The sequence below is a fragment of the Syngnathoides biaculeatus genome, chromosome 4, assembly GCF_019802595.1.
Source record: "Syngnathoides biaculeatus isolate LvHL_M chromosome 4, ASM1980259v1, whole genome shotgun sequence".
Lineage (NCBI taxonomy): Eukaryota > Metazoa > Chordata > Actinopteri > Syngnathiformes > Syngnathidae > Syngnathoides > Syngnathoides biaculeatus.
The window spans coordinates 149,401-175,041 of record NC_084643.1 but is presented as its reverse complement, the minus strand read 5'-3'; the positions used below and the strand labels follow the sequence as shown (position 1 = coordinate 175,041).

Genomic DNA, 25,641 nt, shown 5'->3' with positions numbered 1-25,641 from the left:
AACAGTTGAATTTGCTTCTAGATTATACTACGAACATACTGTGTGTGTATTTATGCATATAAATATATTTATATATTGATTAGCAAATCTACTACTTTCTGCGGTGTGCCGTTGTTGGGATACAGTATTAGTATTTGTTCTACTGTAAAATATCGCACAATTTGTAACTCATCAAACTGCTCCCTTTCCACAATTGTCATTGTACTGGACTGTAACGGTGAACTACGAACGGGTAAAGAAACTCTGCGTAAGCGTAACACAATGTGGGGCGTTGACGCACTTTTAACTGCTCCAAATGAAGAAGACTCTGCATCTTGCACAACTCTTGGAAGGAATATTTCCTATTACTTGAATGCCTATTGTTCTTTGTTCTTCTTTGTTTGTTTGTTCTATGTTTTGAATGTCGTACCAGGGTGGCGCCGATCGCTGGAGAACAAATTCCTTGTGTGATTCTGATTATCATGGCGGCACGGTGACCAACTGGTTAGAGCGTCTGCCTCAAAGTTCTGAGGAACCGGCCCCGCCTGTGTGGAGGTTGCGTGTTCTTCCCATGCCTGCGTGGGTTGTCTCCGGGAAGTCCAGTTTCCTCCCGTTCATCCATCCGTCCATTTTCTAAGCTGCTGATCCTCATGAGGGTCACAGGAGTGCTGAAGCCTATCCCAGCTGTCATCGAGCAGGAGGCAGGGTACACCCTGAACTGGTTGCCAGCCAATCGCAAGGCACATGGCGACAAATAGCCGCACTCAGTGTCCAATTAATGTTGGATGTTTTTGGGATGCGGGAGGAAACCGGAGTGCCCGGAGAAAAGCCACGCAGGCACGGGGAGAACATGCAAACCCCACACAGGCGGGTGCGGGATTGAACCCGGGTCCCTCAGAACTGTGAGGCCAACGCTTTACCAGCTGATCCACCGTGCCGCCTCCTAAGAGAACCTCTTTTAAATAAATTAACCACAAACCGTGAACGTTTCAGAAAAAAAGTTATTTTTATGTAAATACATTGGGTTCAGTTTTTGACTGCCTCTCATGAATAGATGAATATGTCTATCCATTTGGCTTTCAATATAAAATCTCCATCCATCAATTCTTTAACCCAACTTCATCCATTTTCTTCCAGTAATCCATTCACTCACCCACTACCAGAGCTGTCCATTCATCCATTTATACTGTACGTATCTATTTGTTCATATATCCATCATCTATCCATTCACGTTTCTATTTATCCAATCCACCAATATGCCCATTGATAAATCGTTCCTGGCGTAAGTTAACAGTGTTGGCGCGCAAAGCGGAAGGTGACAGAGACGGAGGAATCCATCCAACATTCACCTCGCGCTCAACCTTGTCGTGGTTGTCAGCAAGTTCCTGAGCGGCCAGGGAGCCGCTGGCTGCCCAAGCGCGTCATCATAACAAATTATTACCAATGTCAGACAGAGTGCGCACCATACAACCGACCCTTTCTCCCTTGCACAGCCTTCCCATGAATTTTCACATCTAAGTCACGACTGCCATAGAAGAGTCTGCATAAATTATGTGCGCCTTTTTCCCCACCACACATTAAATTGTATTTATACTGGAATAATATGTGGTTAGAAACTACAGTACACAACTCACACACACTTAAGACCATGTGTGTCCAATTCCGTTCTGGATGCACTGGAGAGAGGATGAGAAAATCAGACGATAGATCGAGAAAATTATTATCTTTATATTACATATACTGTCTTCCTAAACTGCAGTTGTATATAATGGCAGTGCCTAAGGAGGTTTGGCTTCGATACAGCACGAGGCTTTTAGATCTTATTCTCCTTGAACAGTGTGAGGAAATGGGTCACCCCTTCCAGTGCTAGACCACCAAAAGGAGCCGAGTGCTCAGGTTTTTTTCGCCTCTGTGATGCCTTTCTACTTCTTTTCCTTTCGGCTTGTCCCGTCAGGAGTCGCCACAGTGTGTCATCTTTTTCCAACTAAGCCCATCTCCTGCATCTTCCTCTCTCACCCCAACTGCCCTCTGGTGTTCCCTCACAACATCCATCAACCTTCTCTTTGGTCTTCCTCTCGCTCTTTTGCCCGGCAGCTCCATCCTCAGCACCCTTCTACCAATATACTCACTGACTCACTCGCCTCTGAACAAGTCCAAACCATCGAAATCTGCTCTCTCGATCCTTGTCTCCAAAATATCCCAACTTTGGCTGTCCCTCTAATGAGCACATTTCTAATCCTATCCAACTGTCTCACTCTGACCGAGAACCTCAAAATCTTCATTTCTGCCACCTCCTTTCTTCAGCGCCACCATCTCTAATCCGTACATCATGGCCGGCCTCACCACTGTTTTATAAACTTTGCCCTTCATCCTCGCGGAGACTCTTCTGTCGCATAGAACACCAGACATCAAGGTCAAAAAAAGTGAAGCAAATGAAGAATGCTGCTACTGAACCATTTCATATTTTGGAATAAAAAAAAAACTGGTAGAAGGTGAGGAATAAGGTGTTGGGGAAGGTAGTCCAATTTGGGGATGAGAGCTAATGGATGACTGGTCCTGACTGCATCAGGGATCCGCTCTGAGCCCCTTCCTGTTTGCGGTAGTAACGGATAGGCTGACAGATGAGGTTAGACTGGAGTCCCCTTGGACCATGATGTTCACAGATGATATTGTGATCTGCAGTGAAAGCAGGGAGCAGGCGGAAGAACGATTAGAAAGATGAAGGAGAGGAATGAAGATTAGCCGAAGTAAAACAGAACACATGTGCGTGAATGAGAGGGGCAGAGGAGGAAGAGTGAAGCTCCAGGGAGAAGAGATGGCGAGGGTGGATGACTTCAAATACTTGGGGTCACAATCCAGAGCAATTGTGAGCGTGGTAAGGAAGTGAAGAAACGGGTCCAAGCAGGGTGGAAAAGTTGGCGGAAGGACACGCTGTGGCGACCCCTAACGGGACAAGCCGAAAGGAAAAGAAGAAGAAGAAGAAGTCACAACCAAACTCTTTTTCACTTTTGATTTCCATTTTTTTCAGTAGTCATTCCATTTGTCGTGGGGATCCGGAATGAGTACCACAAATTGCAAAATACACCTCCGATGTCAGCCATTTACAATTGAAATCGCTGAGCTGAGGTCTTCCAAGATAGGTGGAACTCAATTTTCCGTGCTGTTTTCCTGAGCAGCGTGCAAATCTGGAGCAAGAACATAAGCTGAAGTCTTAATTCTAACTTCCAGTGACCTCTGGAGTACTTGAATCCCTGACAAGGTCCACTCTAGCCTCCGAGATGAGTCAAGGAGCCAAAATGAGGAAAAAATAGAAAACAAAACTCTGGGAAACGCTGGTCATCCTGAAATTGTTATTTACCAGATGCAATCTTGTTTTCTGCTATCTCTGGCAATCTTGCAAAATGCTGTTCCGTCCCTTTGATTTAATTTGCTCTATAACTAATTAGGGACAGACTATAATCGCTCCATGGAATCAAACACGAACCCCGAAGAAACTACCGCTACCACTCAAAGACAAATATTGTACATTCTATCATTCTGGACAGATGCACGGCATCAACTGTTTCGTACTGACATACCTTGAGGGTGAGACTGTAAAAGCAAAGCAAATTTATTTGTAGAGCGCATTTAATACACAAGGTAATTCAATGTGCTTTACATGAAAGCATTTAGTACGAAGAAATGAAACATTTAAAACAGATTGCAAGAGCCTTAAATTGTAATTTTGTCATGAAACATTTCAACATAACAATGAAGTTGTGGCTCATAAAGTTTGCACATTATCAATGACTGTTGATTATTATTTTCATCTGCTCTTTGTAGTTGAGAACATGTTAAAAGCCACCACCCCAATATTCCTTTTCCCTTCACAATCAGAGGATAACAATGCAATGATTTGCCTTCATTTTATATTATTGATTTTTTTTTTTTTTAAAAACAAGGTAGCAATTGAGGGAATGGGCTCCTGTTGAGTGATGTTGTCCTCCATTTGGATTGGAAAGGAACTGGATCCTCAGTTCTCCTGCTCTGAACACAAGTAGGGAAAGGAATAATAAAGAGCTCCAACTTTTAGGCCAGACTCTAATCCTCCGGCTTTGTCTCGGTGCCGGATGCCATCTGGCTAGTGATCGACAAACTCTCCCTTTAACTCGTCTTTGTTTACCCGAGTTGCTGAAGTCGTTTGTACGGGAACGTGAAGGGTTCATATTAAAAGTCTTAGCTGAGGATAAGCCTTTAGGTCTGAATTGGATATCATGATAGTTAATGCCCAAATCAGATGAGGACCACTTGTGTGCTCAGAATCACATCCTTCTCTGTTTCTGACGTACTTCAAAATGACTTCACTTTAAATGTACATACTATCAGACTCTTAATCATTTAAGCGTGCGTATGGTAAAGGGAGGGTGTGTTCATATTGGCAAGTGCGATTCAGTTAAAGCCCAACTACCTAAATGTGAACAACTATTATCTGGTTTATTCTTCTTCTACTTTTTCATGTCATTCACATTCTTGTGCCTGGTCAACTTTTCGTACAATCTTAAAGATGCCAGTGCGAATCTTCTTTTTTTTTCGCCTTGTCCCGTTAGGGGTCGCCACAGCGTGTCATCTTTTTCCATCAAAGCCTATCTGATGCATTGTCATCTCTCACACCCACTGTCGTCATGTCCTCCCTCGCAACATCCATCGACCTTTTCTTTAGTCTTCCTCTCGCTCTTTTGCCTGGCAGCTCCATCCTCAGCACCCTTCTACCAATATACTCACTCTCTCGCCTCTGAACATGTCCAAACCGTCGAAGTCTGCTCTCTCCAACCTTGTCTCCAAAACATCCAACTTTGGCTGTCCCTCTAATGAGCTCATTTCTAATCCTATCCAACCTGCTCACTCCAAGCGAGAACCTCGACATCTTCATTTCTGCCAACTCCAGTTCTGCTTCCTGTTGTTTTTTCAGTGACATCATCTCTAATCCATACATCATGAACGGGCTCGCCACTTTTGTTGTAGACTTTGCCCTTCATCCTGGCGGATACTCTTCTGTCACATAGAACACCAGACACCTTTCGCCAGCTGTTCCAACCTGCTTGGACCCGTTTCTTCACTTCCTTACCACACTCACCATTGCTCTGTATTGTTGACCCCAAATATTTGAAGTCGTCCACCCTTGCTATCTCTTATCTACCTATATCTACCGCTATATCTACTGCAAACAGGAGGGGCTTAGCACGGATCCCTGATGCAGTCCCACCTCTACCTTAAATTCTTCTGACACACCTACAGCACATCTCACCACTGGTTTATATACTTTGTCCTTCATCCTAGCGGGGACTCTTCTGTCACATATAATACCAGACACCTTGCTCCAACTGTTCCACCCCGCTTAGACCAGTTTCTTCACTTCCTTACCACGCTCTCCATTGCTCTGTATTGTTGACCCCAAATATTTGAAGTTGTCCACCCTCGTTATCTCTTCTCCCTGGAGCTTCACTCTTCCTCCTCCGCCCCTCTCATCCACGCACATCTATTCTGTTTTACTTCGGCTAATCTTCATTGCTCTCCTTTCCAGTGCGTACCTCCAGCTTTCTAATTGTTCCTCTGCCTGCTCCTTGCTTTCACTGCAGATCACAATATCATCTGCGAACATCATCGTCCAAGGGGATTCCGAACGTTCAATGAAAATGCACTATGTACTGCCATAACTGCTTTCGTCCAAAGCAGAGAACTGAACTGAGCGGGACTGACACGTGCTTGGTAAAGAGGAACTGTGCCAAACCGCCGTCTTGAACAGAATGTAGTGAAATGTCGTCTACTGCACGTCAGCATAGGCTGAAACATTTTTGGGTTTGTGGATAGCTACGGCCACATCCTTTTTGTTGTGATTTTCTCCGACCATTCACACCACACACTTTAATGTGAACTTCAGAAGGGGGAAAAAAATACCGAGAGGATACAACGGGGCAGTCTCTGGACTGCTCAAAGGGAAAAACTATACAAATTGCCTATTTTTTTATGATTATTTTTTATTATTATTATTTTGACAAAGGTGGAGGGAAAATGGGAACTAGCTGCTGGTTACAGATGCGATCCAAATGAGATCCTCAACAGCCCTAAAACAAATGGTGCTTCTGAAGGCCAGTTCACTCCTGGTGTGAACATAGCTTGAAGCTCATCTTAAGTAGTTCAGTGACGCAGACTGTCATGACTACTTCTTTCTAACAGTAACCGATTAATAATGAACTCAATTATAAAAGCATAACACTGGACGTGTTTTTTTTTTTTTATAGAACCAATTCAACCACTTTTACCTCCAAATGACGTACGACGACGGAACATCACAGTCGTAGATTTGGCACGAGCTAAGTTATGTATGTGCTACACGGTGTCTCTGAAGAGCGTGGACAGAGCGTGAAGGTCTGCCAAAAGAAATAATAGCGCATGACATAATCTTTGTCCATCACGGTTTCATCCGCACCACAGCCCTCTCCAAATCTGGAACATTAGCTGCGATTTATTGCCAATCTGTCACTGAGAACAAATGCAGCTGTGTGTGTGTGTGCTTGTGACGAAAGACAGGCAATAAAATGAGTGCCTATGTCTTGTATTGGAACTTTTTTTTTTTTCAAATTCCGTAATTGAGTGAGCAGAGCATCCTTTCTTTGTGTGTATGCGTGTGCTGATAAAAGTTGCTTTTTGGAATGTGCGTTCGCAGCCGGGCCTGGCACCATGAGCTCAGCGCGACGGGTTGGCATCGACACCTGAGGAAGCAGCAACGGGCAGACACACTCCGGACTTCTTTTTTTTTTTTTTAAACTTATGGTGCTGATAGAGGTGGGGGAGGTCATCGTGGACAATGCTGGCTGCAAGTTGTGGACGTGGCGTGAGTCCAAGCAAAACAATAGCCCTGCTGCAGCCCCCGCCCCCCACACCCACCCCCGTACGAGTCCCACGGGGGCAGTGGAAAGGGCGGAATGCAGGCCTGGGTTTAGAGGTCGAAGGGTACGTCCTGTAGTTAATGAGATCGCCCTGCCGGGCCCCGAATATTGTCTTAGCAGCGCTGCAACGACGTCGTCCTGATGTGGCCCACCAAAGCACCGAGTGCACAACGCTTCTCCGAGGTAATCAGAACAAGATGTCCCGCGAAGGAGGACAATGCCAGAAAGTGCCACGCTCGGTAAACTAGATATGAGCTGCTTCGCTGCCAACTTACACCTGGATGCCTGTTACTAGCTAATTTGTACAAGTAAAAAGGACATGACCTGAGGAAATGTCGGGGACTACAGCAGAAACAAACACTTTTCCTTAATGGTGCGTGCCTTACATGGTCTATTAATGCAAATGGTACTTCACGTGTTATGAAACATAACAAAGTGGTAGGATTCGCTGCGTGATAGCGAAATGGACTGGAGACCTAAAATAATCCCCCAAATAATTGAGCATAACGGTGAAAGTGAAATTAGAATGATTAAACATGCGCTCACAAAAATTTCATAGTATTTTGTGGAAGTGGGACTGCTGAGGGCAAGCGCTCCCGAAGTCACACATTGAAATTCTGGATTTTTGCCTCTAAAGTTGCACTACAGCTCATGATGTCGAACCACTGGCGTGCATGATGTCACACGAGACAGCTGTACACCTTCACCCCCGGCGAAGGTCGCCTCCGTCTGCCTCGGGGTGTCGGCGGCGGTCCCGATTGTAGTTGAGTTCAATGCTCATGCAGGCAATGACAGTGAGGCCTGAAAGCCTTGATTGAGAGCAACGAGCCCCTGACCTAAAGCGAGTGGCGCTTTGTTACTGGAGCTACATTTGAGGTCGTCGCCAAGCTCCTCAAAGGGACGGTCCAAGGTTGAACGCGATCCACCCCGATTGTCTCAAGTCTGGACCTCCCTGCATTGACTGTATGAATGTAAAAATCTAGTTTTTTGTCATCAACTAATATTTTGTGTATGACTGCATCACTTTGGTGGCTCGTGGAGGTCGCGCAGGTGCTACTAAATCGAATTTTCCTTGAAAATAATCCAGTTGGAACATAATAGAGTGAGGTTTTAATCCCCAAACAATTACATGACTATTATTGGAACAATTATTCGTGTCATTTTATAGATAGATCATCTGTTTTATTCGGTAAGAAAAGAGCTGCGAATTGCCGTCAAGCGGGCCAACATTACGCCACAGTCCTTGGGCAGAGATTCATTCATAAATTTGTGAGTGTTTGTCGAATGATTTGATAATTGGCATCGTGCAAAATCTGCCAAATCGCCGACTCCTGTCATCATATGTTTCGCACACTTCCTGTAAATCCCCAAATTGTTTGCCATGTAAGGCAACAGCTTCATACAGTATATCAGTCAATCGGCCTTTAGAGGTATGAACCCTTCTGCACCACTCTATACTCTCTTCTTGCCCTTCAAGCGGTGTCATTTGTCTTTGCCTGGGACTATTGAAAGCCAAGCAGGGAAGCCTGGGCCGCAGATCATCTTCACTTGTCTTTAGTCCAGAACTAATCATAACCATCAGCACCACTCAGCATCGAATGAGGCGCCACGTAAACAGATGGGAACACACAAGGCAAAGCCGCAGTTAAACTCACAACACCAGCGGAGGCAACACTTGTATCCAAAACTTTGTCTGGGATGAGATGACTAAACCCGAAGAGGGGGTGCGATCGTTTGGGAGGTCTCCGATTGAGAGCCCATAAATGATGTCACCACTGCTAACTGCAGCAAAATCCGTGTGATGTGGCTTGTTTGCGGTTGAGAGTACATGGGAGTGGAGGCTTCAAGGTTGACTCCGTAACATCCCACCCAGCTAGAGGCAACAGTTGAGAGCTGCCAATGTGGTGCGATGTGTGTTTAAGAGCTCAGAATGCAGCCAAACAAGCACACGCATCATGAAAGCTAGTGACCTGTATAAAAACCATTGACCAATGCAGGAAAAGAGAAGTGCTCTATGTCGAAACCAAATTGTAGTAAGTTGGTAGGTAAGTAAAATATTTCACAATATCAAGATGAATATTACATCCAAAATTTAGGAGTCTCTTAAAAAAGAAATTTTTGTGTCTCAAATTTTTGGGGGGACATCACAAATTAGAACCGCAGAACTTGTTGTCCTACCATTTACGCTTTTTCTTTATTGCTCTCTCAGGACTTTTTACTGGTCACCACAATTGCATGAAAACAAACTGAGAGGACAAACAGAGTCAATAAAGAGATGCGGGAACTAAAAATTAACTCCACATCTGGATAACAAAGTTTTGCCAGATCTGATGATGAATTTTGATTCTATAAAAACATGTGAAAAAGCTCCCCATGTGTATCAGTACATCTTACATGAAGTTCATAAATGACTCAAACATTTCTTACTCTAATGAAGCTTTAGTATCCATCCATTATCTACCGCTTTTCCGGGTCGGGTCACGGGGAAGTAGCTTCAGCAGGGATAGCCAGACTTCCGCTTTGTCCCACTTCAGCCACTTCTTCCAGCTCTTCCGGAGGGATCCCGAGGCGTTCCCAAGCCAGCCGAGAGACATAGTCCCTCCAGCGTGTCCTGGGTCGTCCTCGGGGTCTCTTTCTGGTGGGACATGCCCAAAACACTTGACCAGGGAGACGCCTGGGAGGCATCCGAATCAGATGCCCCAGCCACTTTTTCCAGCTCTTCCGGAGGGATCCTGAAGCGTTCCCAAGCCAGCCGAGAGACATAGTCTCTCCGAATCAGATGCCCCAGCCACCTAATCTGGCTCCTCTCAATGCAGAGGAGTAGCGGCTCAACAGTGACTCCCTCCCGGGTGATCGTGCTTCTCACCCTATCTCTAAGGGGGAGCCCTGACACCCTGCGGAAGAAACTCATTTCGACCGCTTGTATCCGGGATCTTGTTCTTTCAGTCACGACCCACAGCTCATGTCCATAAGTGAGGGTAGGAACGTAGATTGACTGGTAAATTGAAAGATTTAGTACAAAACAAAAAATAACTTCAACACACATTACCACCCCCAGATGAAAGAGAATAAATTACGATGTTCAGTGACAAGCCAGGTACCAGCAAGGCCGAGAACATACCATCATTTGGGACTTCTACGTTGTTACGGTTGTCCTGACTACAAAATTGACACTTTCAATCTTGCCTGGAATTTTCCGCTGCCCAGAAGGACAAATTCCTTTCAGGACGACATTTTTACAGTCTGGGAGGACATAGATTGAGCTATTGCAACACATAAAAACACAAGTTTGGATTAGTCAAAAGTGAGGCCTTCAAACCAGAGAACACTTGACAGTGGTACGGATGCACCGCATAAAGTGGATGCCACCATAATGATTTAGGAAGACTACTAACAAATAAACTTCAAATCAACACCCACCAAAACTCTCGCCACAATTTGGTGTTCCAATAGGGCTGTGTTCCTGAACACACTCAAAAAACTAGTAGCTCTGAAATGGACAAAACAGGCCAACGTTAAGCTTCTGGAACAGCCTTCCCAAAGACCACAATCCTACTTAACGTTTATTGAGGACACTTAAGAGCCAGGTCCGTTCCAGGAAACCAACTAAATTAGAGTCCGGCGTTTCTGCCAAAAAGAATGTTTAGATATCCAGCTACTGCAACTGCAAAAAAAAAAAAAAGTCTTGTAGAGTATCCAACAGTATATATTTCAGTCTGTATGGATACTGTATGAAAAAAATGTTGATTATGTTAATATTCCACTCAGGAAAATGCCATTTAAATAAATCATTAAAGTCTCAAATTAATATGATATTCTTGCCCCTGATAACTAAGTTATTGTAAACTTCAGACCGCAAGAGTGAGCGGGGCATTAGCTCCAGCTTTTCCCGGGGATACCAGAACACGCGTGCGTTTGTGTCTATTTTCAACCACCAAAGTGTTTTTTTTTTTTTGTTTGTTTCACTGCTGACGAGGCCTACTTTCTTTCTAACTGTAGGAAAAAACAGATCTGAATGAGCTCCTGGGGGAAGTGTTGGGAAATAATAAATAAATCAGTGAGCGGAATTGCCCTTTCCAGCCCGTGAGCCAGATTCATAAAAACTTAACTCAGATTCAAGGTGGACTGACCTGGAAAGTTTGTACGGCATATGCAATATCTAAAGTGTGCTGTGCCATAAAGTGCAGGACAAAATATTCAAATGGACCACATATTGTTGGATAAGAGCATGTTAAGTCTGATGTGCTGTGTTGGTTATCTCTAAGTACATCACTGTGAGGTCTTTTACATTTTAAAAATAAAAAAAAAAAACTATGCCTATACCGCACTTAAGGGTTAAACCTTGAATATAACTAACAGTCAACGTGTACTTATGTGCCTGTATGGAGGTAGAGAGAAGTATTGATGTACAGTAGTTTTCATTTTTTGTTTCAGCAATGCTTTAATGATCACATAAAGTAGGCCTAAGGCCAAATATACTTGTACAGTATTTGTTTTTCATCTGTAGCAGGCTAATCTGTTTCACAGAGGATGAGTGCTAGAGCTCAGTTGATTTATGCATTGATTCTTGGATATTATTTATCATACCAACTTGAATATTGTAAAAGACAAAAAAAAAAAAAAAAAGGCCATGAACAGGAGAAAGAATCGCATCCAGTTCCGACATCATTCAAAAGACCTAATACCAGTTACTCTCATTTGAGAAATGTACGGGTGTGGAACAGTTACGCTCGCAGATTTAGTTACGGGTGTGGTCCACCAGTCATGCCCGCGGATAAAGTTGCGGGTGTGATTAGGGATGGAATCTCAAGACCTTAAAATAATTTACTGGACTAATATAACTTAACTGTAAATTAAAAATAAAATGAACAAATACATAACTAAAATAGAGAAACAAAAATTTCATTACGTTGACTTTCCACGTAAATGCGCTTGCAGTACGTGAAGCAGATCTGAACATGCGCTTTCGGCCTTACTTCCGTACACGCTCAGTACTTAACTTACATTTCCTGTTTCCGGGTGAATACTGCTTGTTTTGGTGCAGGCTTGTTGAGTTAACGTTTTTGAAATAAACACGTAAATTAAAGTCAAGACTACACAAAATAAGCGACATCTTTCAATATCTATTTTTTCTACTCGTAACAAATTTTACTCGCGTGATTTTTTGTGCTCGACTGTGCAGATTTGCGAGCATGGAGGCACGCGAGCGCGATCGCGCTGGTCAAATGTGAGTGACTGTAGTACAGTATTGTAAGTATTCTCTAAAACAACAAAGCTAATAGTACCCAAATATTTTATTTTCACATAAATATAGGTGTGCTATGAACAGCCCCAATCCTCGCAAGACACATAAAATTAGAGAACTGTGTCCACAAATACTTGAAAGTTTTTTTTGTTTTAAAAAAGTTAAAAGGTTTTTAGATTGTGTAAGAGGGGTAAGAAAGCATGTTACAAATTTTCAGGTATTGCGAATTATGGCTCTGGAAAGTGTCGGGTGTTCACGAAACCGCTAATATCAATAGACAGTACATGATCCTAATTTGATCTGTTCCTTTAATAACTGTTCCGACACATCCCCAGAGAGACGTCCGGTGGGCCGGAGACGGCTGCTTGCTCATCTTGCAGTTGTCAGGCCGCATCACCTCGACTTCAGCTGCTTCCAATTTGGGTCTCGGCACTCGTCGCTGCCTTTTGCGTCGACACTGTAAAGATCAGCTGCCGTGTGGCCTTTCTGCAGCTGCCTGCCCCCAAAGAGCGTTCGCATTTTGTAGACTTTGGATATACATCGAGACTATCTGGGGGGGGGGGGCGAGGATGTCGATCAAACGTGAAGTTAAGCCAAGGACCTGTCTGACAACTGAATGCAAGATGTGTTTGCCGGGCTTCCGATTTCCATAGCTTTGCTGTTGCGGTCAACGCCATCACCCGCTCTTGTTCACAGCCCCTAAAGCTTGCCACCTCGCAGCAGCTAATCACTCCGAACAGCTGCATCTGTCACTGAACAAATCCCTTATTTGCAACACTTCCCGCCTCCAAAGCACATTCCCACTTTGCCAGACAGACATCCGTGCGCACTCCCACTCCTTTCTTTGCAAAGTGCGTCTGAATGATGCTTCAAGCATCGGCGGCTTAGTGTGGAGGCTCGTGATAAGGCTGAGCTGAGCTGTGAAAATACAGATTAAGTTTCTGCGGCTTATTAGGGACAAAGCAATCCTGCCTCCCAGCCATGCCGCAAATTGCTTGCCTCCGCGTGGCTGGGAGATACGTCTTGATGGGCACCCCCCTGCGGCTGAGCTTTTGACGGCCGTGCGAATTCGCGGCGACGTTCACTCGTACGCCGTGTGCAGCCTGGCAGCCCCCTCCTGCGATAAGGTTCGCGTATTTCGTTGACGGCTCTCGTCCGTGCGTCTAACTCTCGACCGAGATATCGAGTGTCGCTGATAGTCGTGGTCTCCGGGAGAAAATGCATATTTAGATACGTTTGAATGGCCGGGTTGTACGTGACGTCACGCTCGTTCATCCGGGTTACTTGACTGCCATTGTTCCAGACAAGCAGTCGGCTGTCCGTCATCATCATAACAGATTTTTGTTGCGGAAATCGCAGAAACAGAGACTTTGGGAAGCGATTTTTCCGTGTTCCAAAGATTAGATCGCACGAGGGAGGAGATACAATGGGGTTATCGACAAACCGGCAACAAAAGTGTTTCGCAAATATACGACGTGCAGATCTGAACGAAGGCAAATGGTTATTTGAAAGTCTGTTCTGATCATTTTGTAGGCGGTAAGCGTGTGTATTTCGAGTGTCCGGATATTCTACTTCAGGGAAGTCTTTCAGATCCTTTGAAAGTACGTCGTCGTGGAGAGTATACAGATCGATATCTTCACAGAGTTCGATCTTCTGTACATATCTAGCTTTGGCAACATTATCGAGTGATAGGCAGAAAACATCCCCTGCCCGCCAGATACACATGGGTTTGTGGACGTTGCCGTGGTGATGTCGTTGGCAACGCCGAGCTTGTCTGTAGAAATGGCGGCGATTCGATTGAGGATGCATTTTTATCACGTGATTGCAACCCAAGGATAGCGGCGAACAGTATCGCTGTCGACGATGGAATAAAACATTTAATATCCAACTTCAAAAGTTCGATTCAGCTTGAGATCACTACTTTTCTGTTAATGAGGACTTATTTTGAGATTTTCGGATGATACGCGATCTGAAAAGAAGCATTTATTTCCTTGGAATGCCAAATCTAACCAAGCATACGTTAAGTCCCTGCTCCTGGCAGGCTATGAAATTCCCCCCATCTGCAAATACTTAAACATTTTTTTTTTCCTCCATTGGACTCAATCAGCGATAAAGACCATTATGTTCCCGGTCCAGAGGTAAGACAATATCTCCCAAACCTCATAGAAAACAATTAGAACTCGGTAATTACACCACTGGCCTGGAATTCCAGCCAAAGCCTGAGGTCAGAGTGAGATAGTCAAAAAGAGTACATGTGAGCGGTGCCTGTCGGATGTCGTGTTATCCCCCCGTGGACTCAAAAGGAGTGCATGCTTGGTTATGAACCCCGATGTGCTTTAGTAGGACGAATATGATAGGCCTGAAATCCTGGATGACAGCATGGCACCATCATTCCACATTATCCTCCCTCATTTAATCTCAGCATGCTGCGGCTCCTGCCTCGGTTTTGGGAAACCCAAAACTAAAACAGAGACACGTTATCTCCACTGGAACTGCCGATTTGTATTTGTTGATGGCTGGAGGGCAGGGGGGAGGTGACAATCGATGGACACAAGAGAAAACGTGTCTCACGTCGTCTCCATTTAACCACAACAGTGAGTGTGCCGTCAGCGTAGGCACAGCCGATTCTCATTTTGCACCTTAAGGCAGCTGAGATGTTAACACTGCAATAATGCAAACTGGGACTAGGAGTCAGCAGAGGCCTGGAGAGGCCCGATGAGTGAATAGTAAGTTTCTTTCGGCTTGTCCCGTTAGGGGTCGCCACAGCGTGACATCTCAGATGGACGCTCATATTTGTTTGGCAGTTTTTACGCCGGATGCCCTTCCTGAATGATGGGATAAAAAACTAAATGAACAGATCATGCCTGTTTTCCACAGTCTCACAAGCAGAACAAAGGGGATGAAGGGAACAAGGTCTCTGAAAAGTATATCGCTCCGCCTCTTAACTACAACGTTATTAATGTTTTGAGGACTTTTAATGCACATACTGCAATGTTGAGGTTTTATTTAACAAGCATGTTCAATACAGTATAAATGTGAAAAGCAGATGGAGTCCCACACAGGTATTACGATCTTGCCTTTCCAACATGCACTCATTGAACTGCGTTTGCAGCTTTCACTTCAATCTGCGACAGATTTAAGTCTGCACCAGGGTCCGGCTTCGCCCGCGTGGCCGGCTTTTATTTTGGCTTCAAGCTGTGAATGAGGCAGGAGGCAGCTGCGCTTTCAGGTTCTGAGGTCCTTTTAGCGGTTCTGCTCACACGGCGGGGATAGAACAAAGCCCCGGTGGGCCTGGCTAGCGTCCGCGGTGCCACGGAGTAAGGCCCCCGTGAATGGAAACTGTCACTTCTGCTCAGCGCCCCCTGTGATCCGAGCCACCCGAAACGGCGCTCAGTTAAGTGGCTAATCCCGGCATCCCTGCTGGCTCGACGGCCCCCGTCCGGCCATGACAACCGGAGTGGAATCTCCTTTGGCGACAACTTAATTGGATAATTTCCTCTCGCCTTTAGTTTTGTTCAATAAAGTCTAGTCTGCTGGTGAACTTTTCATTACGGTGGGTGATGTTGTGTTGTGAATGTTGCGATCAATGTGCAGGATGTCGCTCAAACGGGCTCTGTGTTTACTACCACCACAAAGTGATGACTGCAAATATTTACTGTGCTTTGCGCCACAAAAGGCTGGAAATAAATGCTGAGTGGCGGCCCACATGGGACACTCTGCTCTAATTCATAGACAGTCGGTGCAGAGGTGCATAAGCCAGTAGGAAAGTCATTGCGCATACGTGTGTCTGAGTATGTCAAGCAGCTGTTGCGGTCACAAAAAGAAAACAGCAGCGCTAACAAACACTTTGTGAGGATGATGACAATGTTCCAGTCATACCACAAGACCATACCAAAGAACATATCGTAGCAACATAATACTGCTAGCAGCACATGAGCTCATTTACCCTGATGAATTGACAATTCTCTACATATCATTACTCATTAATAATAATTATAATATCAGTCGGGCATTCAAAATGATTTAGATGGGTCATGCAAGCTCTTAAACAAGAAATGACCTTGACCACACTCCGGTTTCATCTTATAAGCAGTGTGTTTAAAAACAAGAATTGTATAATATTTCAATTCAGCCGACTTTGTTCATAAAAACATTTCCTAATTCAAGTAGGTCCGACTTCCTGTTTGGACTTACCGTCTTCACAGGCGGTCCCGCTGAATCCCGGACAGCATTTCCACTCCAGTGAGGTCACAGTCCGGTACACCGTTTTATAGGAAGGTCTGACGACAGTCCTGTAGCTGAAAAAGCACAAAACGCAAAAAGCGTTGCACGCTTGGATTCACCGCAGTAAAGTTTGGAACAATAAAGCTTTATCTCGCTTTTGTCTTCACTGAGGGGCCAACTAAACACACGTGAATGCCTATAAATTTAACAAAGGAACAGGAGTCCTAGGGAGGTGACCAAACAAACAAAGGTGAAAAGGAGGCCATCCAACAGTTCGTGCTCTTCTTAAAGTGTCTCCATTTCCTGAAGGAAGGCAAACTTTGTCTAACCAATGCTAACTTTGGTGTTATCCACATCAATGTCAACTGATTTCATATGCATTGCTGCACATTTTGGGTACAATACTAGCGTAGTTGGTACCTAAACGGGAGGGTGCCAAACTGGAGTTTTGAGCTGCACTACAACCTACAGCGATAGTTTTAACAAAACCCAAGAGGCTTTTTGTTCAGTTGGATGGATGGATGTTTATCTTCTATTATGACCAGTTAGGGTGAGTAATGAAAAAGAAGAACTCAAGAAAAATGCATCTTCTTACTAACTTGTATTTTATTCATTACATTCGGAAATTCGTGGATAAATATATTTTGATCCAAATAATATAATTTAGGACGGGGGTGCTCACTACGTCGATCTTACGGCGTGCCCCCCCGCCCCCCCAAAAAAAAAAAGACGTCAGCCAATGTTCCCTCTAAACTGCGCAGATGCGCAATTGTGACCGCTGATGCAGTCTCTTTGCAGATATTCTGCGTTGCGTGCCAAAAAAAAAAAATAAATAATCCAATGCAAATTGAAAGTCTAACATACAGCTATTCAGTCTGTGGCATTTTGCAATGTGATTCAATGAGTGAGGGATGGCTGGTTGTTACATCCAATGGCGCAATTCACATACATACTGTAAAAAAATGAAAAGATGAATCCACTGGTTTCTTTGAGGCAGCACAGTATGAACTTTCTCTAACAACGACCGCAGCTCCGGCACACTCTTTTTCCTAGTTCACCTTACACCCCCCCCCTCTCGCTCTTAAAGAAGTACACTCATAATTACAGATGTGAAAGTACTTACGCAGCCCATCAATGTGTTTTATAATGACAGCGTCCACCACTGCTTCTTTAGTTAGCAACACAGTCTGGGCAACGTAGACCGAAGACGAGCTAGACATGCTGCTTATGTTTACTTTTAAAGTTAAAAAAGAAATGCTGTCGTTTTAAGATTCAATGACTGTCGGAGTATGTGAATTATTGAAGAAAAAGTGGTTAAACCGGACGAGATGTTTTCTTTTCTGAGTGGGAAAGGTCTGGTCTGAAGCCAAAGTAGAAAGTCCAGGATGAGATGGTGTGTAATTTGAAAATTTCACCCTGGCAAAGCCTGATCCAGGATGAAAGTGCAGATAATACAATGCACAAAAAGCTAATTCTGTATTTTAAATATACAGTAGAAGTCAATATAACATTAACATGATCATACATACAAACATTCTTTACCCCCCACTACCCCCACCCCGTCGGTAGCTCGCAAGAGGCTGGTTGCTTCAAAAGTAGAGGTAATAAAGCCTGGGCACCCCTGATTTAGGGTCAACAGCTACATAGGTCTGAAAGAATGTGCATACATGGCAGAGGCCATTGAAATAATGACAGTGGGACAAAGGGGGGGGGTTTGAACTTGGAGAATTGCCCAGCTAAATCAAATTTTAGGATATTATGATCACAGATCAGTGACCGTAGTGTGGAAGTGAAGTATGGCGGTTACTTCTCCTCACCTGCCACCTGTACATCCCTGCGGCCAGCGGCACGTCTGGTACACTCGCTGCACGACGGTCCCGTTCTGCACCTGGCAACTCACGGTCCTCGTGACTGTGTGCGGACACCAGTTTCTAAAGGCAGACAGAAAACAGACATCTGAAGACAAGCGTACATGAAAATAGCATTTGAGGGTGTAAATAATTCAAAGTAGTACAACATTTGAAAACAGTAACGAGGACACTCTCTCCGCATCACACTTAGGACAGGAAATTCGCCTCAGTCACACATCCACTATCCTCTTGTCTACATACAGTTCTCCCCAACCCCCTTTCCCTTTGTTTTGAAATTCCTTTATGGTGTTTACACAGTTTTAATCAGCCACGAGATATGCCGAAATGCATTGTTAAGCACTGTTGACACTGTTGTATGCACTCATTTGCATAGAGCACGTAGATAATGTCACCCTTGGAGAGCAGACAAGGTCCCATACTTGGATGGCAGCGTGTCAGCACACGCCGAGACCAAGGTCACGAGTCCCCCTCTGCTTTTGCGAGACATTTCCGCAAGTGCCTGAGACAGATTAAAAAAAAAAAAAAGGAACAACCTGCCATGAAAATAACTGATTCAAGGTCAGTGCTCTGCATCTGTTAGTGAAGTGAGCCCACTAAAAATAAAATAAATCCATAAATAAAGCTTTCATTTTACAATTTTGGGTTACACGTCATAACACACCGAGGCATGTGTTACCATGATTTTTATTCACAATGACGTGTGTACAAAGCCCCCCCCCAATTACATTCACATGATGATAGCCGGAGGACAGACATGGCAAACTATTACCACGGAGCATGTTTACACAATCAATCAATAACGGCGCAGCTCTGAAAACCGTGATCTCCATTTAGAAACCACAAAAGGAAACTTGCAGGCCACTTAGCGGCGCAGAACTTTGTGTGTTGTGCTGCCAAGGTGTTTGCAAGCGTAAGGGGGGGGGCACCACCGTCTGTTTGTCAATACGCACGCATGAGCATATGTTAGTGTGTGAGGGAGACTCAAAGAAAGCGCCAAAGGCAGAGGATGCTAAGCAGCTCCCCGTTAACAATCCCCACATGCGCTGGGCGGGCCGCACACATCGCTCTGCGGATTGAAGGAGAGATGCCACGCCGCTACAGCTCTTTGCGTCCACTCTCCAGGCACTTGATTAGGCGCACCTTGCTGTGACCGGGTTGGACCGGTTTTTCCTCCTGAGCTACAATTGAAAACAGAGATTTTGACTTCATATCGTTTTCATAGCGTTTCAAGAGTTGACGCGGGTTTCGACAGGAGATCTGGCGATCTTACAGCGACCCAAATTCAGAAAAGAGTTGGATGACGACTCGAGCGTTGTGACTGCAGACGTCAGATGATGGTACGACTGTGGTCCGGAAAGCCTTTAGTCGCTTTTGCAAGTTAAGTTATTGCCAGAATCAAATGAAAAGATTGCGGATTTCCATATACAATTCAGAAACCATCTTGTTTCTTCTGTCACGTTGTTTGTTCCGATGTCATAACATTGCATCGGCGTTTGACACACTGTGGTATGTTCTTTTCCTCCTCCAAATTTTCCTCTCCTATCTTTCTCGTACATGATTGCTGACCTTGGTTTCTGCTGTCAGCCAATGTCACTGCATTTTATTTCCTGAAATGCTGAATCTGTCCTTCTCCGGGATATTCTCGGCTTTTATTCATGTTGAGTTATTTTTCACCATCACCAAGAAAACGATTCTGCTATCGTCCAGTTTGGACATGTTGCAGGGATTTTGAAATGGGGCCTTTTCTTTTCTTATTTTCTTCTTCTTTTGATATTTTTCTCTCATATATATTTGTTTAGTTTTTCATCCAAATGATTGCCTCTTTCACTTTTATTGACATTTTATTGCACTTTATATTGGTAGCCCCAGTCAAACAAAATGAACTTAAGGCCCAAGTGTCATGCCTATAAACATTCTAAAATCGGTATTGTAATGAAAAATACATATAACATTATTCACGTCAATGTCTATATGAAAAAATAAATATGAGCGGAGAGCATGTCATCCATGCGCAAAGTTGTGTAAGTCTCATTCGACATCCAAGTGGTGGCCATATTGCCTGCAACGTCATCAGCAGACGTGACACTGGGACGTTCACCATTGAAAACACGTAGCGGCACCTACTATGGGACATGGAAGCTCTTTTCGAAGAAGAGAACATCTCACAATCGAGTGAAGTGACCAGGGCAATAAACCCAATCGTTTTGAGCCATATTTAGATGATATGCGGATCACTTCTCACTAACAACAGACTCCCCGACGTTGCGTTTAAGGCACCCGGGGGGGCGCCGCCGAAGCCGTCCGCGGTGCCACCAAAGCCGTGCTCGGTGGGTGCGGCGCCAACGGGCACATCAACACATTTAGCACCTCTGACTTACGCATTATGTCCCCCCCACTATTGTTTTTATTAGTAGCTGTATACACACCTACCTGTCATTTGGAACCCACAAAGCTCTCGTCCTTTGCACCCGTGCTATCCATTTTTCACGACAAACTGGGTCTTTTTGGAAAGGATGAAGAGTAAATCTATCCTCCCGAGTGTTCGAACAATATATAGCAATACAACGAGCCGGCATTTTGGCTAACACGAAGGAACAACGAGCTACCTTCCAGCAGGTAAAAGTAGAATAAACTCACGAGACCGCCTGAGTGGGCTCCTGCTGACAACGTCACTTCCTGCTTCTTCTCCAAAACAAAAGCCCTCGAGAGGATTTTCATGGCGGGAGCTACAAAAAGTCATATACATCAAGATCATGTTGTGTAGTGAAGAAACGGATAGGTAAATTCTGGCTGACTTTTTTTAATTAAAAACATACTACAAATCATGAATTTCATGTCAGTGGGGCTTCAAATAATAAAATGACATTTAAGTTACTTGAATTAAAAGTAAAGCCTAGAAAACATAAGCCACTAAGCAATCAAAAATCTAAAAAGTGTTCTTTAGGCACAACATGTTAAATTGTGACATGGCCTACAGGCAAGAAAATATCTCTAAGATGAAAGCATGACATCACTGTGTCTTCACGGGGAGCGGGAAGGAGGGGAACATTTCTAGTCATTAGTGGAAAATGGAAGGTTGTGAAGGAGATCCAGTTGAGCAGCGTAACGTAGGGGCGGTCTTTTCCCGTCAGTTTATCACCCGCGACCAACTGATAAAGATCAACTTCCCAGGCTCAGGGGAAGTATGCGGCGGTACACCTGGTAACAGCTAAAGACTGCGACTAGCGGGGCGGGGGGTGACTTATGGCCTACGGGTCCTCTTTGCTTTGTACTTATGTGGTTACCACAGAGGAAACGCCAACTTTGCTGACTGTAATAACAAGGGTACTACATTTTACAATTTCCGAACTAGCTTACCTTAATGAGTAACGCAGACGTAGGACAAGACAGAGAACAATACTTTCTCTATGCATGGGAGCATACAAAGATACATTCCGTCTTTGTATCTGAAAATGTTAATGATAATTTCTGTCTTCAAAGAGGGCAATTATCTCTGGCGGAATCGAAATAAATAAAGTTATGTAACAGGGTTTAAAATTCCATATCACCAGTCAAGTCCCCCGTTACATTGGCAATAGTTATTATACAATAATTATTTGACATCTTAAGTGGTGTCTTCATGGATAATGCTCAGATGAGTTTTCAAAGAAGGCGGCACGGTAGAGGAGTTGTAGAGGGTTGGCCTCACAGCTCTGAAGACTGGGGTTCAAATCCCGGCCCTGGCTGAGTGGGGATTGGATGTTGGCCCCCGTTCGAATGTGGGTTCTCCGGGCACTCCGGTTTCCCCCCACATCCCAAAAACATCCAATAATTGGAGACTCTAAATTGCCCCTAGTGATGATTTTGAGTATGACTGTTGTCCATCTCCGTGTGCTCTGCGATTGGCTGGCAAGTAGTTCAGGCCCCGCCTCCTGCCCGATGACAGCTTGGATTGGCTCCAGCACTCCCGTAGCCCTCGTGAGCGTAAGCTGTACGGAAAATGGATGGATGGGTTTTCAAAGAGCTTGCATTTCAGAAACAGTCAATAACATTCCCCCGCTGGAGTGGGTCCGACGTGTGCATCACATCCCCAAAAACATAATAAATCAACCATCTCTTGACGCCAAACAGTATGAAAATGACATTTTAGCGAATCCTCAGCTTTGGCCCATCTGGTCGCCTTGCAGCTCACACAGCCTGCGTCTTTCATGATACTGCTTGGAACGCTTCGCGCTGAAGTAGCAAACAAAGCCAAGGCAGCTGGCAAGGGCAAAATTGGTGCAATGGCAGATGCTGGTGGAAAACGTGTCAGTAACTTTTAGCAAGACGAATGACTAATGCGCTCACGTCTTGGAGCACCATTACATGCATTTTCTTCTTGCCAACATTGGTCATGATAAAATGGGTGGAGGGTGTTGTAAAAAAATTAAAAACTAAATCAAACGAAAAGAACAAACAATAAAATGGGCTTCAGAGTGTGTTTATGAGCCACAACCAGAAACCTCAAGGAAATCTGTATTTATTTGTATCTGAGGAGTAACTCCTTGGAGAATACAAAGCACAAACAAGGGCAGAAATAGGAGAGAAGTTTGGTCATAAGGGTCACAGAAGGATGATTCCATGGGAACACAGTCAGAGAAGAAAAGACAATTATGATCCAGACTTAATCCCAGAGGATAGAAGAAGCATAAGAGACAAATATTCCGAGGACATGTCGCAAAGCCATTAATAACGCCAGCGGCTGTCACAATCTGATGCTGCTGCTCAAAAAGCCAAAAGACAAATTGGCTTGTTGAAAGAAATTTGAGAAATGAGTAAAAGATGGTAACTGGTTTTGGGGTCCTGTCTGGCTGTTATGTCAAGCAGAAATGAGGATCTGGAATTACAGTCATTCAGTCAAACGGAACAATTTTTTTTAAAGCAGAGTGACGGGAAAAAAAAAGCACAGACAGTGAAAAGGTAATGAAATACTACAGGAAACACAAGCTGAGGAAAGTAAATCATTATACTGTATACTCAATACGTTAGAATCGAGTGACGTATGAGGAAGTCGTGCTACACCATGTGAGGGAAGGACAGGACTGGACAGGACAGAGACACGAGGGCAAGCAGGCAGGACAGGGGTTGTGGACCCGGCTGTAGGACTGTAGTGCGGTAGGACTGCCTATGTATCTAATCAACATCTACAGAAACAGAGAGTACGTAAGGAGAACACTCAGATTAGCCGAAGTAAAGGTCAAGATCCAGGGAGAAGAGATAGCGAGGGTGGACGACTTCAAATACTTGGCGTCAACAATACAGAGAAATGGAGAGTGTGGTAAGGAAGTGAAGAAACTGGTCCAAGCGGGGTGGAACAGTTGGCGGAAGGTGTCTGGTGTTCTATGTGACAAAAAAGTCTCTGCTAGGATGAAGGGCAAAGTTTATAAAACAGTGGCGAGGACGGCCATGATGTACGGATGAGAGACGGTGCAATTGAAGAAACAACAGGAAGCAGAACTGGAGGTGGCAGAAATGAAGATGTTGAAGTTCTCGCTCGAGTTGAACAGGTTGGATAGGATTAGAAATGAGCTCATTAGAGGGACAGCCAAAGTTGGGATATTTTGGAGACAAGGATCGAAAGAGCAGACTTCGATGGTTTGGACATGTTCAGAGGCAAGAGAGTGAGTATGTTGGTAGAAGGTTGCTGAGGATGGTGCTGCCAGGCAAAAGAGCGAGAGGAAGACCAAAGAAAAGGTTGATGGATGTGGTGAGGGAGGACATGAGGACAGTGGGTGTTAAGAGAGGAGGATGCGCGAGATTGGCTGAGATGGAAAAAGATGAAACACTGTGGCGACCCCTAACAGGACGAGCCAAAAGGAAAAGAAGAAGAAGACAGTGAGTGGGGTGAGTGCTAAGTAAGTGATTAAAAGGCCTGGCTCCTGCCCCTCCCCCCAAAAAGAAGGGGAGTCGACAGTAGTCGGAGGCAAGGACTGGAGAAATGAGGAGGAGGAGGTGGCCACAAGGAGCGACATGGGGGCCCCGCCGCCCTCCACCAGCAGCCAGAACGGGGTACCGAGTCGGACACCAGCTGGCACCACCCCACCACCCACAGAACACGGGCGAATCCACCACTAATGTTGGTAATCCCCCCCCACCCATCCCCAGAGGTCAGGAAGGAGTAAAGAAAGTCCCGCCCCCCACAGATGCCCAGACCACAAGCAAAGGGTCAAGAACCATACAAATACAACAACGAATATAGAAGGCAATAGTTTACTCTTACAATATCCATCCATCCATCCATCCATTTTCTTAGCCGCTTATCCTCACAAGGGCCGCAGGGAGTGCTGGAGCCTATCCCAATGAAAATAGGTGTCCGGGGTATTTTTAGTGCATTGCTTAATATCACACAAGGGATGGCGACTCAATAAATGAGCAGTAGAAGATACAGCACCACGGACGGTGGCTCTTTATGTTGAACGTTCAAAGCGTGCGAGTATTTGTATGCAGTCGTGCAGGTGACAAGCAGAGAACCCTAAAGGGCATCAAAGGTCACATGGAAGTGTCTCTTCGCAGCAGCGACGCAGAAACAAGGAAATCCGTCATTTGTCTTTGTCTGGGCGTTTCGGGGCGTCGGACACCTGCAGCCATTGAACGCGTCACGGCTGCGTGCATCTTTTAAGTGTTCGCGAGTGAGAAGGCGGATTCACCCGGGACTGCCGTCATGCGTCTTGCTCGGAAAAAAACACATCTGCCAAAATGGCGAGCGCACTAGCTTGCTTTATGTTTATAAACTTGTGACTCAAATAAATGGTTCTGAATGACTGTGATTCATTCCTTTTCAATTCCATCCTGAATATATTAATTTTTATAGATGTACATAACAGTAGTGCGTGTAGCTGCACTGCACCTGCTTCTAAATTAGACTTATTTAGCCACTGTGCAGAGCAAAATATTCGAAGCATGATCCAGCGCAGTTCATCGCTACTGTAAACTATAACCGCAATAAAACATTATTAAAAGGGCGGCCAAGTCGATGAGCATTATGTCCCCCGCCCCCCCCAAAAAAGCCCACACCACATCATCGTAAGACCACATCAAAGAACCACATGACAAATGGAAGCCCACACTACCGCAGCAACAGTTTCCGTCATCCACAACATTCAGGAATACCATAATTTATTTAAGATGAACATTTAATATTCCAAATTTTGCTCATGGGGCCGAAATATTTGTGCTTTCCCAACTCGGCCATTGTGATTCCCCAATTCTATACTTTTGTATTTTGTGCCTAATTCCACTTTGAAGGAGATGTACATAATACTGTTGGTACAAGAACAAGGAGTATACATGTACCTGACCTTAAAGAAGCACCTAAATGAATTCATAAATTGGCTTTTCAATGCATTATACATGTTTGAAGGAAATTGATGAAAACACG

General features: G+C 44.6%; 1 protein-coding gene across 5 annotated transcripts in view; it reads right to left on the bottom strand.

The window, feature by feature from the left end:
• emid1 (EMI domain containing 1) overlaps positions 1–25,641 on the bottom strand; it is an 80,970-nt gene that overhangs the window by 47,269 nt on the left and 8,060 nt on the right. For all 5 annotated transcript variants that reach the window (XR_009794763.1, XM_061818248.1, XM_061818247.1 and 2 more), the window contains 2 exons: positions 18,192–18,305; positions 16,345–16,448 (listed from right to left, as the gene is read on the bottom strand). Coding sequence is in view for 4 of the 5 variants with exons in the window: in XM_061818248.1 (XP_061674232.1) it covers positions 16,345–16,448; positions 18,192–18,305 (218 nt within the window). In the remaining variant the exon portion in view is untranslated. The remainder of the gene's footprint in view (positions 1–16,344; positions 16,449–18,191; positions 18,306–25,641) is intronic.